This window comes from Anthonomus grandis, chromosome 13 (assembly GCF_022605725.1).
Source record: "Anthonomus grandis grandis chromosome 13, icAntGran1.3, whole genome shotgun sequence".
Classification (NCBI taxonomy): Eukaryota; Metazoa; Arthropoda; class Insecta; order Coleoptera; family Curculionidae; genus Anthonomus; species Anthonomus grandis.
In genome coordinates, this window is record NC_065558.1 from 6794457 (window position 1) to 6810186 (window position 15730).

The 15730-nt window shown below is 32.7% G+C and overlaps 1 protein-coding gene across 2 annotated transcripts in view; it reads right to left on the reverse strand.

The window, feature by feature from the left end:
- Positions 1 to 15730, reverse strand: part of LOC126743693 (DNA N6-methyl adenine demethylase) — a 108691-nt gene that overhangs the window by 76906 nt on the left and 16055 nt on the right. For both annotated transcript variants that reach the window (XM_050450904.1, XM_050450905.1), the window contains exon 2: positions 8425 to 10036. In XM_050450904.1, the coding sequence (XP_050306861.1) occupies positions 8425 to 9765 (1341 nt within the window). In that variant the 5' untranslated portion in view covers positions 9766 to 10036. The remainder of the gene's footprint in view (positions 1 to 8424; positions 10037 to 15730) is intronic.

The window sequence follows — 15730 nt, forward strand, 5'->3', positions numbered from 1 at the left end:
TGCAAATCAATTAAAACATTACTCCCAATATTGAAAGGGAACTTTTAAAAAAAAGTCATGAATTTCAAATAACATCCTATTGAAATGAAAGACAAACTTAAATAGTATGACAAACAAATGATGTTCTGTCAATGTCAACAACTGTCTGTCAGGTCCCTGTCAATTTTGCCAACCAAGATGGCTGACATACGATGCAGATTTTCACCATACAAGCTTCATACATGTGCTAGTAATATTCAAATGAAGTAAGACGCATGAAATGTTTTAACTTCGTTTCTTGCATCATACTTCTTACGGCATCGTACGTGATCGGCAATGTTTGCCAATATAACCAATCAAAAGGGTAGGCTAGTAGACATTGACATTTACTTCTTACGTTATTAATTCGCATGATCCTTACTGCATACCGTATGAAATTTATGAACCAGGCTTAAGGGTACAGTAATTAGTAAATGTAAATGCTCAGAGCAAAACAATAATGATGGCAAAGCTCAAGAAAATAATTCAGATTTTAAAATGTTACTTTATATTAATGAAAATGAAGGAGTTATCAACAAAGCTCTTGGAGAAATTGCAGGAAAAGATCATAGTGCAGTATTGAGCACTCGAAAAAAAAATACAAATACCATTCCTTTAAATATTACATACATCAAAAATTAAGGGAAGGTGATGAAATCCGAAGAGCAGACGTTATGGAAAAGGCAAATAATTACAGGGATTTTTTACAAATGGATGAACCAAATGTTCAAAATGTTCGTTATTGAAGTAAATAAAGCGAACCCACATATGTTCTTAAAGGACCCAATGTATATAAGGAAACTTTTGAGGGTAACTTTTACAAAATCAAATTGAACCAGCATTGAACAAAGTTGCATCTGAAATTGAGATTAGAAACGCATTTGGTGCACGCACAATTGGGCTTAATTATACTATTAATCGGTCAGCCAGGTCTCTGCACCTGTCACCATACGACTTTTTCCTCCAATCTCCAAATTTTTTGAGAAAAATGAACTACTTTTTTGAAATTGCTTGAGCATTTCATTAAAAAAAATCAGTGTCATCAATGTCTTAATTTATTAGTTTAAAAAATTATTTTGCATTTATTGTTTGCTTTCTTGTTTGAAACTCTGTACTGGCACCTTTAAAAAAGTCTAGTACAGTTTTCTGTAAAATGTATAGGTAGACCAATTATAATTTATATGGGATTTCTTATGGCCAAATTAGTAATGCACCACTAAGGGCAAATGAGAGCTTCCTTCCATTCTTATTCACATCTAAGGTAATAAATAACCTACTAGCCAACATACGCCTCCGATATCCTTCTTTCTAACAAAAAATTCCCCGAGACACAATAAACTTCCTTTCCGCATCCAATCTCAGCATCTTCCAAAGACCTTAAGCGATTAATTTATTCAAAAAGGTATTCGAATAATCTCTAAAATCTCTGAGAACTTAATAACGTAGTATACGAGAGCAGATCCGCAGTTGTTATCGTAACTTGAGAGGCTACATCCCTTCGTTGTGACACACATGGGCTTTTTATTGCGTATATTGCGTGCTCTCTCTCTCTTGTCTACCTTTTCAGTTTGGATACCGTGAAATTTGATCGTCAGTTGGAAACGAGAGATTTAAATTAAGAAGGTTTTTTTTTGCATTGATTTTTGCGTGTTTATTAAGGTATACAGAGTGGTCCAGTTTAGAACAATGCTTCATTACAAACGGTGTCATTACTTTAGATGTTTAACTAAAATTTGATGCGTTTGGTTAGATAATAAAGAAACATCTTTTTTTATGAAAAAAAAACAATATTTTACTTCAACCAATAGTGTGTGCAACATTTTCGCACAACTTTAATGAAAAAAATGTTGCGTCTCTGGTTTTTCTAGCATCAAAAATTATTTCTAGAATCCTTATTAAGTTCACAACAAAAAATCTCCTATAAGTTTTTTTATTTGACTTGTCGTTTGCCACAAAAATATTAGAATATACAGGGTGTCTCCTTTTTCATAGGGACAGTATTGCTATCTCCTATACTATAAAAGATACGAGGGCGGTTAAATTAGAAAAAAGTTGCGGCATTTTATTTTTTGATTAAAAAAGTGTATTTAGATTTTTTATGCGACGTTTCGTTTTTTAGATATCATCATCAACTTTTTTTTTAAATACGGACCCCGATTTTTTATTTCATATTTAAAAAGAATTTTTATTTTCCTTTTCAACAAGGTATAATTTAAATGTCTGTCTCGACGTTTCGGTATAAGAATAGCAGTTTTCAAGCTTTTTTCTTTAATACGGACCTGATTAGTATTTACAAAATTAAAATACGGCAGATTTGGGTTAGCTGCTAATATTATTCACTAACATCAATTATTGCGGCTGATATTTTTTTATGTGGTTAGGAAAAAAATTACGATATGTGATTTGTTCGATATTAATATTCGATAACGAAAATCTATTTTCAAAGCTGCATGGAGAGCCACCTTTAATGAAAATGGAACCGTGCTTGCTGAATGGTTCAAACTTTATAACAATGTCAGATTTATTACGGCTGTGACTTATTTAGGTAGGCCATGAAAACAAAAATATGTCGTAGCTACGACAACAATTATTATTATTAATTACAACAAAATTATTAAAACATTACTTTGATATTTTAACGTTTTGCCGTAAGTTAGTTTAAAAGCTTTGGTTGTTTCCTTAGCAATTTCCTAGTTCAATATTAACAAAATAAATACAAGTTGTAAAATGGTACAGTATAGTGATAGTGAAAAAAAAAAACATGTACGATGTTGTTATAAGATGTTATCGAAAGGTTGATGATGCAGTAAGGGAGTAAGCTAGATTATATCCAAACAGAACTGCTCCAGCGCGAAAAACTTTTTATTTGGTTTCAAGAAACCTCACCGAATTTGGATGTGTATCAAAAAAACGCGGAACATATCGTGCCAAGAATACACACAACGATGTTAATGTTTTAGCTCAAATTCATCTTTATCCGGAGTCTTCATTAAGAATTATAGGTTCTGAATGTGGGATACAGTTCCAACCGGTTCAGAAACTGCATCCAGGTGATTCGGAACGCAGACTTGTTTTCTGCCGTTGGTATCAAGAGATGTTAAATGCAGACCCGATGTTCTCTACGACCATTTTATGGACCGACGAAACTACATTCACTAATAGTGGCATGTTTAACCGAAAAAATAAGTATTTCTATGCGCAAAACAACCCACATGTAGTAGAAGAAACTAAGCCTCAATATCGATTTAGTTTTAATATGTGGTGCGGAATCATCGGTAATAAGCTAATAGGTCACAAAATTATTGATGGAAATTTAAATGATGAAAGGTACGTTAACCTATTGACAGAAGTTATAGATGAAATTCCATTGGAAACATTAAGAAGTATTCGGTGGTTTATGCAGGATGGCTGTGACGCTCACAATTCCGCTGTTGCCCGAGATTTTCTCGACACAAATTTCTCTAATTGCTGGATAGGAACAAACGGTCCTGTAAGGTGGCCTCCTCGTTCCCCATGCCTTAATCCTCTGGATTACTTCTTATAGGGATTTTAAAAAAATAAAGTCAATAACAGTGAAATAAATAATATGGAGGTGTTAACACATCGGGTCACTGCTGCATTTAGAGATTTAAAGCCCGAATACTTAACCCGCTCAATAGAGAATTTACCGTAAAATACATTGAACATAATGGGGGACACTTCGAAAATTTTTTGTAAATAGAGTAAATGTTATTTGTAAAAAACTGCTTAATTTCTTCTTAGAATTAAAAAACGGCTTTATAAGCAAGAAAAACAGCAACTTTTCTTGCCTAATGTATGTAAAGAGAATGTTGTTTCTTTAGTTAAATCGTATTGTTTTGTTATTTTTTTGGTTAATACACGTTTGTCATTTGTTTGTAAAGTAAATAAAATATTTCTTATTAAAAGTGTATAATTCTATTTTATTTACACATTTATTGTTCCCCTTCTAAATCTAAAGCAAGTACTCGTAAATTAAAAGAACCATACCAAATTTTCGAATTTCTTTTTCTTACCCACAAAAAAAGGGCACTGTAGTTTTAAAATTTTATGTTTGATATTGAAGATAAATAGGTAAATATGCATTCAAAAGGTATTTTAATTTTGTAAATACTAATCAGGTCCGTATTAAAGAAAAAAGCTTGAAAACTGCTATTTTTATACCGAAACGTCGAGACAGACATTTAAGTTATACATTGTTGAAAATGAAAATAAAAATTCTTTTTAAATATAAAATAAAAAATCTAGGTCCGTATTTAAAAAAAAAAGTTGATGATGATATCTAAAAAACGAAACGTCGCATAAAAAATCTAAATACACTTTTTTAATCAGAATAAAATGCCGCAACTTTTTTCTAATTTAACCGCCCTCGTATCTTTTATAGTATCGGAGATAGCAATACTGTCCCTATGAAAAAGGAGACACCCTACATATAGAAAAATTTATAAAAACTAGTGACTTTTAATAAGAATAACCAAATGTAGTTTATTCACTTCAATACACTTTTGGCATCTTTTAACTAACGCATGTATTGCAGCTGACACATCAGGACTTTGGCGCATCTCATTGAATCCTTAGAATTAAATCTTCCTTCAAATATGAAATTTGCCTAAACCTATACCATTAACATATTAACTATTTAAGTCTTTTGTCCCCAGACGGATTGTTTGTTCAAATCCATCATTGTGAATAATTTGTATTTAGCCATTCTTTGACACCTAATCCCTTCTAATTAAATCCAACTCTGATGCCTTAAATTAACGAATAAATAGTCTAAGTATTCCTGCAGTTATTAAAAAAGTCCACAAATAGTTTTTTAGTTCAAACTTGGACCATTTTTAATTATAATTTCTCTGGGATTTTGATATTAATCTTTGCCACTGGTAAAATATTAATCTTTTTTGACTTGGACTTTAAATTTTAGACCTAGATATCTGAATATGCAGAACTCCTTTGCAAGGGTTGGATTATTATGAGAAGTACGAAGTACATGGTTATTTAAATTATTATTTCGCTGATTTCTATTTTATTTAATATGACTATTCATCGTACCAAAGTACCGGAAACTCTGATGAGTTATAATAAAAACGCGAGCATCTGGAATTCTTCTATTAGAACATCGTCTACGATATTCACGAACTGTTGATTCCGCATTTCCAACACAAAATCCGTAGCAAAAAAAAACATTATTTAGATAAATACCTAAATACAGACAACTTTAATAGCAACGTTAATAATAATAATTATATTAAAAATAAACGACCTTCAAAAAACTGTCATCATAAAATGCAAAAAGAAAACACTGAAACACTTTTTTTTATTGAAAAAAAATTAGATCCAGTTGCCTAATGAATTTAATTTTGTTTTAGTAAATTACGTATTAAATAAAAAAAAAAACTATATTCATTTTGTGTTATAAACTAAGTGAGAAATTATTTTTATTCATACGTATAATTTTTTTCAATACAAATTGTGCGAAGTCAAATATTAAAAAGATGTATCTTTATTATCTAACCAAACTTGCCAAATTTCATTTAAATATCTAAACAAATATTTTTAAAATATCTAAACAAGTTTTTAAACAAGACTTTTATTTTTTCCGAGGCCTCTAAACATGGTAATAGGGTAGGGTTCGGAATATCCATTCCCAGTTTAAATTATAAATTCGCATCAAGGTTACCAGACTGTCTCAATATCTATAAAGCAGAAATCATTGCAATTTACGATGCGGTAAAAACTGCAATAGCAAAACCAACAAAGAAAGCTATCATCTTTTCGGATTCTTTGAGTGTAGTCGCAAAATCAAAAGTAATCTTTTATCTGCAAGGATAGATCGCTAGATTATCATAACAAAGCAACTAATTAGTACAACCAATGAAAAAGGCTTTGACATTCAGCTTGCCTGGATACCAGGTCATGAGAATAAACTGGGAAAATCAGAAGCGGATACTTTGGCTGTGATTACTTATTGACATAAACGATATTCTTAAGGTACTCAAAAATAAAATAAATAATAACTTTTCAAACAAATAGAAATATTTAATTGAGACTAAACATTATAATTGTGGTAAAATTCAATTTGACTTCCCTTATAAAACATGGTTTGCCAATATTAAATATATAGACAGAAGACACATCATTATTAGAATGCGTACTAGTCATTGTCTTACTAAGTCACATCTATTTAAAATAATTATCCCTCTGTGACTGTGAAAAGTATGATGATATAAATCACATCTTATTTGAATGTCCACTAAATGCTATAGACAACATGGACATGTATAAAATGTTTGGCATTTCTTAAATACAAATAGAATCAAACTTTAAAGCTCAACCCGCTTGCTTTCCGTATATTCCTGAATCCTTACTTGTATTAGTGATATTTATGTTTCCCCTGTTACTTTTGTTGTTATACTAATGCCCTCCATTTTTAGTAATTATTTAACAATCGTAGGACGACAATATGGTTTTTTCTTTTTTCTTTTTTATGTAAGCTAAAAAGAACAAGGCTTATAGTCTCAGAATAAGTCAAGAACAAGAACAAGAAATTAGTTCTGAAAATATAACCAAATTTAAATATTTTAATTAAAACTTGGACACCTTGTATCTTTGTAACGAAGCATTTTTCCAATATAGTTTACATTCCAAAGTGAGATTATTTTGAGGTTTTCTGTTTGCCACGTAAGTTTTCGCTTTCGAAACTGGATCACCTTGTATAAAGTAAATGTTTTTCAAAAATTATTCATTATGTCAAAAAAATTACTTCGAAAATAATGTAATTACTCCTAAAAATTTCTTTAGCATAGTTATTCAGTCTAACTTGACGCCTCTTTTCATCTTCGTTAACAGTAGGATACAAGATGTTCCGAAATTATATCGCAATATTTTATCAGCCGCATCTTTGTCTAAAAATAAGTCAAAAACTTCATATACAGGAATCTTGAAAAGTGAATCGTTTTCATGTTACAGGGTGTTTTATAATTCCTATTGAAGATGGATTTTTGTTAATATTTTCGAAACGCCTGGTCCTTATTTTTCGAAATTTGTATCGTATGCTACTGTTATTGTAACTAACCGATTTTATGCTAAAATGTATATAGGGTCGATTAAAATTAGTGGTCAGCAAAGATAAAAACGTCATAACTTTTTTTCTGGTTACTTTTTAATTATGTGGATAGTAAAATTAAAAAGAACCAACATTTTTACATAAAAAAAGGTGCTCTTGTCTTATTTCGATAGGGGTGCTCGTTTCTGAAATAATCAGACTTAAATGTTTTACAACCTACACTTATAAAGTATTTTTGATCACGTTTAAAAAAATTAAAATCATCAGGTATAAACATGACGTAAGACTATTACAAATACTTAATTTTAAGATCAAAAACTGTTTTCTTTGTTTAAAATTTTATTTTAAAATTATAAATAATGTGTAAATAATTGAGAAAAATTAAAACAATTAACTTATTAGCTAAGAAAAAAAAACTGAAAGACAGAAAAGACAAAAATTCTTTTTTTATGTAAAAATGTTGGTTCTTTTTAATTTTATTATCCAAATAATTTAAAAGTAACCAGAAAAAAGTTATGACGTTTTTATTTTTGCTGGCCACTAATCTTAACCAACCCTGTATAAATTTTAGCATAAAATGTTATAAAATCAGTTAGTAATAATAACAGTAGTATACGTTAAAAACTTTTAAAAATAACGACCAGGCATTTCGAAAATATTAACAAAAAACCATCTTCAATAAGAATTATAAAACACCCTGTAACATGAAAACGATTCCTGTATATGAAGTTCTTATTTTTAGACAAAGATGCGGCTGGTAAAATATTGGGATGTAATTTCGGGACACACTGGATATATAAAAGATTTTTATTGTCAAACCCAAACCCTGGTGTGTGCTAATTTTTGTAATTGTTACTTATGTTAATTTTAAAGTCTTTTCTGTGCCTTTTTATTTCTTGTTTCTTTGTTCAAGCCCAATTTTTTTTAGTATTTCCTGATGATGAACATCGCGCTGTGTCCGAAACATGTTGGGAATTCTAAACCAAAATCGTGTAAAATAAACTAGTGAAAAGTGGAGCCAGACTGTGGGATTTGCATTTTACTTTAATTTACGACTCCATTGGAAGTATGGACTATTCCTTTACTATTTATGACAATGAAAAAGTGCACTGGAACACAATGAGAGAACTACTCAAAACTTGAGGATCTATCTCTTAATCTAAAGATGGATATGGAGTTTACCCTGAAGAGAAGACGATTTGCATGAAGGTTCCCAACAGAAACTTGTCTCCAGGATATAGTTACTTCCAATGAAACTTCCGTTCTATTTCCTATATAAAAGGCAACCAAAAAAAAACCACTACCATAAAACCCCCACTTACCTTTTTCTCGGTAAGCTTCTCGCATCTCCTCTGCTTACAAATCTGATGGCTCTTGTCGTTCCGACAAGGAGCGCAATCGCCACAGTTGTCCTTCCTCTGGCACCCGATACACTCTCCGCACCGCTTCCTCTTCTTCTTCACCTGTTTGTCCATCGCGCCGCCGGTAATGTCGTGCTCCATGCCCATGGGAATCCCCTGGTGACTCTTGAAACCGTCGGTACTCGACACGGCCGCCACCTGTCCCGAATTTTCCGAATTCAAGTCCATGTTACTCGACGCGCCGTCGCTTTCCGCCGAACTTTCCAAACTATTAGCTCGCATTTTCCGACGTTCCTTCTTACGAAAATCGTTCCGCGTAGGTGACGTGATTCCCGCGCCGTTATTCATCTTCTTCTCGATACCGTTATACAGTCCGTTATCGCTGTTCAAGGTCATGGGGTTCTGGAATTGTCCGGCATGGAGCGCGACATTTTGCAACTTCAACCCCGCAGGGTCCGTTTGGTGTAACGTAGTTAAATTACTACTGCCAAGCTTTAAGTCCGGTTCTGATTTTAATACGGTCACCATGGCAGGTGAGGAAATGATCTGGCTATTCTGGATGATCGCCCCATTTTGAGCGGGGAAATGTATGGCGTTGTTCAGGGTTAAATTCGTGGTTGGATGCGAGTATAGCTGTATATGCCTCTCGTCCAAGAACTGTTGCTGTATCGAAGGGATTTCCCTTGCCTGGATAGGGGCTGGCACTAAAGGGTAGCTTCTCGCGGCACTAAGGGTGTGAAAACTAGAGTTCAAAGTGGTTAAGGTTTGGCTTTGGGGACTAGACACGGAATTCGGCGACACCGGGGTTAAATTGGTGAGGGTGGTCAAAGTGGGCTCGCCTGGAGCACCACCGTTCGCCTCGCTGAACGCCTGGAACTGACTCTGGAAGCTCGGCAGCTTGGAAGCACCGTTTTGTGGCTGATTGGCGAACGATTCGGCAAACGTGGTGACTTGCGAGGTCGAGTCCACCGGTTTGGACTCCCACGGTCTGTATTGCGGTTGCGAGGTGATGATACTTAAACCGTTCTCGCCACGTTCGATCAGCCTCGTCTCTGTCGTATAATAATCCCAATTGGATATGTCCAGGAGACGTGTGTCGCTGAACAGTCGATCGGATACCGAGCTGAAGGTTCCGTTGCTGTCCATTTCGGCGGCGAATGTCGAAAAGGGGGGCAGATTGGCACCGGGCGGTAGATCTTGCACCGTCGAACTGGGGGTTGCCGGGGTCGAGGGGTAGGAGGGCGCCAGGGTCGTGTAAGCCACCCCCAACCCGTCCGGGTCCTGGCTTAGCGTCTCACTCATGCTTATCGTTATGTTTTACTAAACATCTCTACTAGCTCTACTGGAATGTTGTTAGAAAAATATCATCTTTATTGTCATTATTTAAAAAAAAATCCTGAAATGCGTGAGGTTTAATTGGGGTAGTTTATATTCTATTTTGTACTCTTGCTTTTGTACTGTATGTTTAATTGGTTCGTATATAAAAATAGCCTTTTTGTTTTGGTTTCTTATAGCTCTATGTTAGTGTATAGGTCCTCTTGTCGTCTTTTGTAGAGTGATACAAAAATAATATCTGGAAAAGAATGAAATCCGTTAGTGAATGAATTAAAAGTGGGAAATGGGTCTTTTTATAAATAGGGACGTCGTCAAAATGGCAATCGCACTGATCTGAAGCGAAATTCGCGCTTTAGACTATTGATTTCTCTTTGTGTAGTGACTCATTTCGGAGTACACAAAGCCCAGAGCTCCTGTTCGCATTTCGCTTTCGCTATATCAGATCAGTGGCAGTCGATATAAGTTTTATATATTTTTTTTTTAATAAAGTTTTCTTAAATGTTTATAATTTTTATTATAGATAATTAAGAAATCTCTAAATATGCGTCGCATTTACTTAAAATTGCAATAAACCATTGTTTACATGCCATATAAATAAATTCTAATACCGGTAGTTTTGTAACAATTGGGCCAGATTTTTCAGTTTGTTCATTTATTGGTATAGTTTGGGAATTAACATCTTAGTAAAAAAAAAATTAAGTTAACTGTTTAAGGAAAGTCAAAAATTTGAAGCTTTGAATATATTTTCTACATATTCAAATTCTTTATTATAATAAAGAATTTGAATTACTTGAAAATGGCCCTTAAATTCATATATTTTGGAATTTTTTCAAATGTGAGGAGTTTAAAAAAACAAAATTGAACCTTAAAAGATATTGAATGAATGAATGGCTTGGAGATGAAGAAATTAATGAATAGATTCTTAATTTTTCTAAATTTATTCTGTATATAAGACAAAGTTTAAATTGCTAAATTTTAGAAGTCGGGAATTAACATTTTAAAATTGTATTTCAAGTAAAATTGAAGTGAACTGCTACAAAAAAGTCAAAAATTTGATGCTATGGATCATATAAAAAATAAGCCTTGAATTTTTTTAATTATTAATTTCAGAAATGAATTAAAGAATTTTAATTAAAATTTATTTGTGGTTTTGAAGAAATTTCAAAAAAATTATTGGATTTTTTTAAATTACGTTCTTGAAAGTCATTGAGGTATTTTTAATAAAGTTTGCAAAATATTTCTTTAATGTTAGGTACAAAGGTCCTAAGTCACTTTTTGACGAAATCCCGAAAAATGTTGGTCTTAAGTCAAAATTTTTTGCTCGTTCTGGTGATGTTAGAGACTTAAGTCGTAACGTTTTTATTTAGGCCCCATAAATTGGTACAAAATTTCTGGTCTGGTAATAGAGTCTTAAATTTACATAAGACCGTCGTACCAAAACATTGTAAAAGGAAAGTAGTGTCATAATAACTTAAGTCAATTTAAGTCCTTTATATCAAAACGTTATTTTTAAATTTAAAATTGCATTGCTGACTTAAGACTTTCGTATCAATTTATCATTATTATGTATATGGAATTTACACGTGGTTAGAAGTTTATGTGTAGTCGTTGTTTGTTTATCGTAGAAAATCGTTGAGTGCAAGAAGTAAAATTATTTTGCAATTGGCAAGAAAATGTGAAGAAACAGGTAAATATAATTGTTATAATTTTTAAAATTGTCTTATGTTTATTATTAGTAAAGTATTTTAATACGACATAACATAACCTCATTATAAATTTACAAAAATATAAATTATTAATTCCAGTTATTTCACACTCCCATACACCGGATAATGGTCACGAAGAAATGCCTAATACTGATCACCTAAGTTACAAAATTTTAATGCCTTCTCCAACTGTTTATTCGGATTTTTCAAATATTTTGGACTTTGATGAGAATTTTTTGGGTGAAAATTATATACAGTTGGATACCGCAGGAAATAAAGGTGAATGCTTTTAAAACGGTATAGTAAAAGAACCATTTTTGCTTGTAATTTTATCGTGTATGTTACTGACTAATTTTACATATCTAGTTATCGGCGATACAATAAATAAAAGTTTAGCTGTGTCGCTAACAGAAGATCAGATCCCAGATATAGGGTCTGTAGCATCATCGCCAGCCCCTTCACTGACGGCGGATTTGACACCTATCTTAAATTCAAATGACAGATAAGGACTATTTACCTGGACAATCTGAAAGTGAAAGCAGTGACGACAACATTGATTTATTGTCCATTCAGAGAAAAATAGGTCGTTCAAAGGCTAATATTTCCTCTACTAATATTCAAAGTAGTATGTTAAGTTTTTAGATCGTTATATTTTTTAAATTTTAGAATCACAAGAAAAATTGGACATAACTGATCAAGCTGGACCTAGTGCTTCCTCAACAATAATTGGAGCAGAAAAGGCAAAAGTTCATATAGATAAACCATTAAAAAAGTGGTCCCGAGTTGTAAGAAAAGAGAGAACTGAAAAAATTCATTCTGGACAAAGTTACGTGAATATAAGCGGTAAAATGGTAAATGCAAGACATATGAAGCCTTTAAAAGATTGTAGAAAAAAATGCTCACAAACGCTAAATGAAGACGTTCGATAAAAAAATTTTTGATGGATATTGGTCCTTAGGATCCCATAGCAAAAGGGTTACATTTATTGCAAATCTAATTAATTCCAAAGATACCCAAGTAAGTCGTAAAAGAAAACGCGACTCTTTGAAATAAATGGAAAAGCAATATCTGTATGCAAAGATTGTTTTTGTAAGACTTTGGATGAAAAGGAAAAGTTTATAAAAGTGGTTTTAAAAAACAAAATGCAAATACACTTCTGGCATTACAGATCAAAGAGATATAACACCTTCCGTAAATAAAAAATCTGAACAGGAATTAAATGAAGTGCGTACACATATTAAATCGTTCCCTTCTCACGAGAGTCATTATACAAGACTTACAAATGACTTACAACATCGCACCTAAATCTGCGAAGGCAAAATCCCGTGGGAAGAACGATATATAAAAAAGAATTTCACAAATTAAAACTATCGTTTAAAAAGCCATATGTTGATACCTGCTATAAATGCGACACTTTTAGTATGCAAATACAGGTTGCTTCTAAATCAGGAAATAAAGAAGACGAAATTCGTTTACAAAAGGAACTGGAATTGCACCACAACCAAGCTAATGCTGCATCGAAGCAAAAACTAAAGATAAGACGGAAGCTAAAATAAATCCCTATAAAAAATGCTTTAGTTTTAATCTCCAGCAGTGCCTTCTTCAGTAGCATTCTATAAACGTCAGCTCTGGACGTATAATTTAACAGTGCATGATAGCAATGGAGAATCGACGCATTACATGTGAAATTGCTTCCTGCTTGTACACTCACATTAAAAAATTTGCCCAATGATGTAAATAATATAACTTTTTACTCCGACACATGTGGTGGACAAAATCGAAACAGTCATGTCGCTGCTATGTTTATAAAGGCTCAAAGTGAAAATCCCAATTTAATGATAAACCACAAGTTCTTAATATCTGGGCATACACATATGGAATGTGATGTTGATCATTCCATGATAGAAAAGCGAAAAAAGAAAATAGAAGTTCCAGTATATCATCCACGCGATTGGTACCAGTTGGTGAGAACAACTGGAAGAAAAAGACAATTTAAAGTCCACGAAATGGAGCAAAATTAATTCTTGGATTATTCCGGGTTATTAAAATCAGTAATGGTCAACAGAAAGAAAAATATATTAGGCGAACAGTTTTATTGGCATAATGTGCAATGGCTACAATATAATAATGGCGGTATGGTACGTTACAAAAGTTCTATATCTGATACTAAAGATTTTAAAATTAAAAGCTTTCTGAGACGGGGCAAAAGTCAAAACCTAAAAGATTTGGTAGTTAAGGAACTGTATACTATAGGGTTACTTCCAATATCAAAAGAGAAAAATAAAGACTTGTGTTCGCTTCTTTCTTTGGTGCCACCAGTGTTTCACCAATTTTATCAAAATTTACCTACCGATACTAAAGTTATTGATAATGAGCCAGATCTAGTGGATGAAGCAGTAGAACAAGGAGAAAATTAAATAAAGGGCTAAATGAATCAATTAGTTTCTAAGGGAAAAAAAGTTAGTTTGTGTTTTTTAAAACATGTATTTTGATATTATTTGCCTTATTAAAAGTTACTCCATTCTGACATAAGTCCTTTATTAAAAATCAGTAAGCTAAAAAAAACTTTTTTTTGTTCATAAATACTTAAGTCATTTAAATTTTGGAAAATACACTTTTCTAGATAATGAATAGTATTTGATCTAAAAAATAATTAAATACTCTGACTAATATCAAAAACTTCAGGCTTTAAATTAATAATCGGATTTACAGCAATTTTTTAAATTTTCAAATTCGTTTTCTGAAAAACTATATTTTTTGACTTAAGCCCCTATTACCTAACATCAAAGATTTTCTAATTTTTCCTCAAACTTCACTTCGAAATTATTTGTCGAAAAAAATTAATTAGGCTTTTATATTTAATGATTAAAGAATGAACTTATGATTCAATAATTACAAAGAAATTGTGTTAATTTTTCTACTTTCTTTTCTCTTTTTTAAACGAAATTGCAAAAAAATTCTTGTGTATACCTTGCTTCGGAGTGCTAAATTTTGGAATTTTGAAAAATTAGTTTTATAAAAAAATAAAACTGAAGATCTTCCTAACAGATGGATTGGACGAAGAGGATCGTTTGAGTGGCCACCGAGGTCACCGGATATAACCCCATTAGATTTTTTTTGTTATGGGGTTATTTGAAGTCCAAAGCGTATGCGAAGAGACCAAATAATATTGATGATTGAAAGCAAAGAATTCGATAAAAAATTACTAAGGACTAATCAATCCGCTAAATGATAAAAATGCATTGCAAGTAAATGAACAACAAACTGAATATCAGTTGCAATAAATCTTGTATAAATTTTTATTTTTTAATATCGCATTGTCTATTACGCAAATGTGACAAACCATTGACTTTAGGCATATGGTATGCTATACAAAAAAGTATTCAAAATATATATATGTAGAATTGTAAAATGTCATGCAAAATATACTGGGTGTTAAATTTAAAAAAATTAATATTGACGCCATAGTTCCTACTTGAGGTGCCCTGTATAGAAAATTTCCATTGCAAAAAATGCGCAGGTGACAATGCTAATCGACGTGTCCAAAATATAAAAAAAACACCTGAATTTTGAATGAATTCGTTCCTTTTATCGTGAATGCACTTAGTGCCTTTCTACTTATAATTTGAATTTTTTTCCTTCTTTCTTTAGTAGTGCGTAGATATAGAATCTAGCCATCAAATTTGACTTCCCTCTGTTTCTAGTTTTTTAAGCATGTAAATCAAACGCGTTTACTATTCTGGGTAATTTCGCTTCAAATAGAAACTTTTTATTCTGAACTCAACAGCTCGTCTAACTTTGGCAACACAGCGACAACCATTTGAAAATCGTCCTCTTTTCCTGGGGGATTCCCCCTCGCTCCTCCCCGCCTCTCCGCTAACGGATGAAAAGACGCGCTACGCATAAAAGGTGGCAGCGTCGCCGGCGTCCTCGTCGGCGTCGCACAGCGACTCACGCGGTGCGTAACGCATTTCCTTGTCGAGCGAGGTCACGGTCAAGAGAGAGACCGTCGTCCTAGTTCCCTCTTTATCTTGTTTTATTTTTTATTTTTTGCTCTTTGCCTCCACCGCTTTGGGAACGACGACACGACGCTCTATGCTCTCGCGGATTCGCGCGGTTTTATGTCGGCCAGAGACGGATCGCACGTATCGAGTTTATTTATTCAATAGAGAGGTTTTTTTTAGATTACGAGGGTTGTAAATTGGAAAATGTTCAAAGGGGGATTT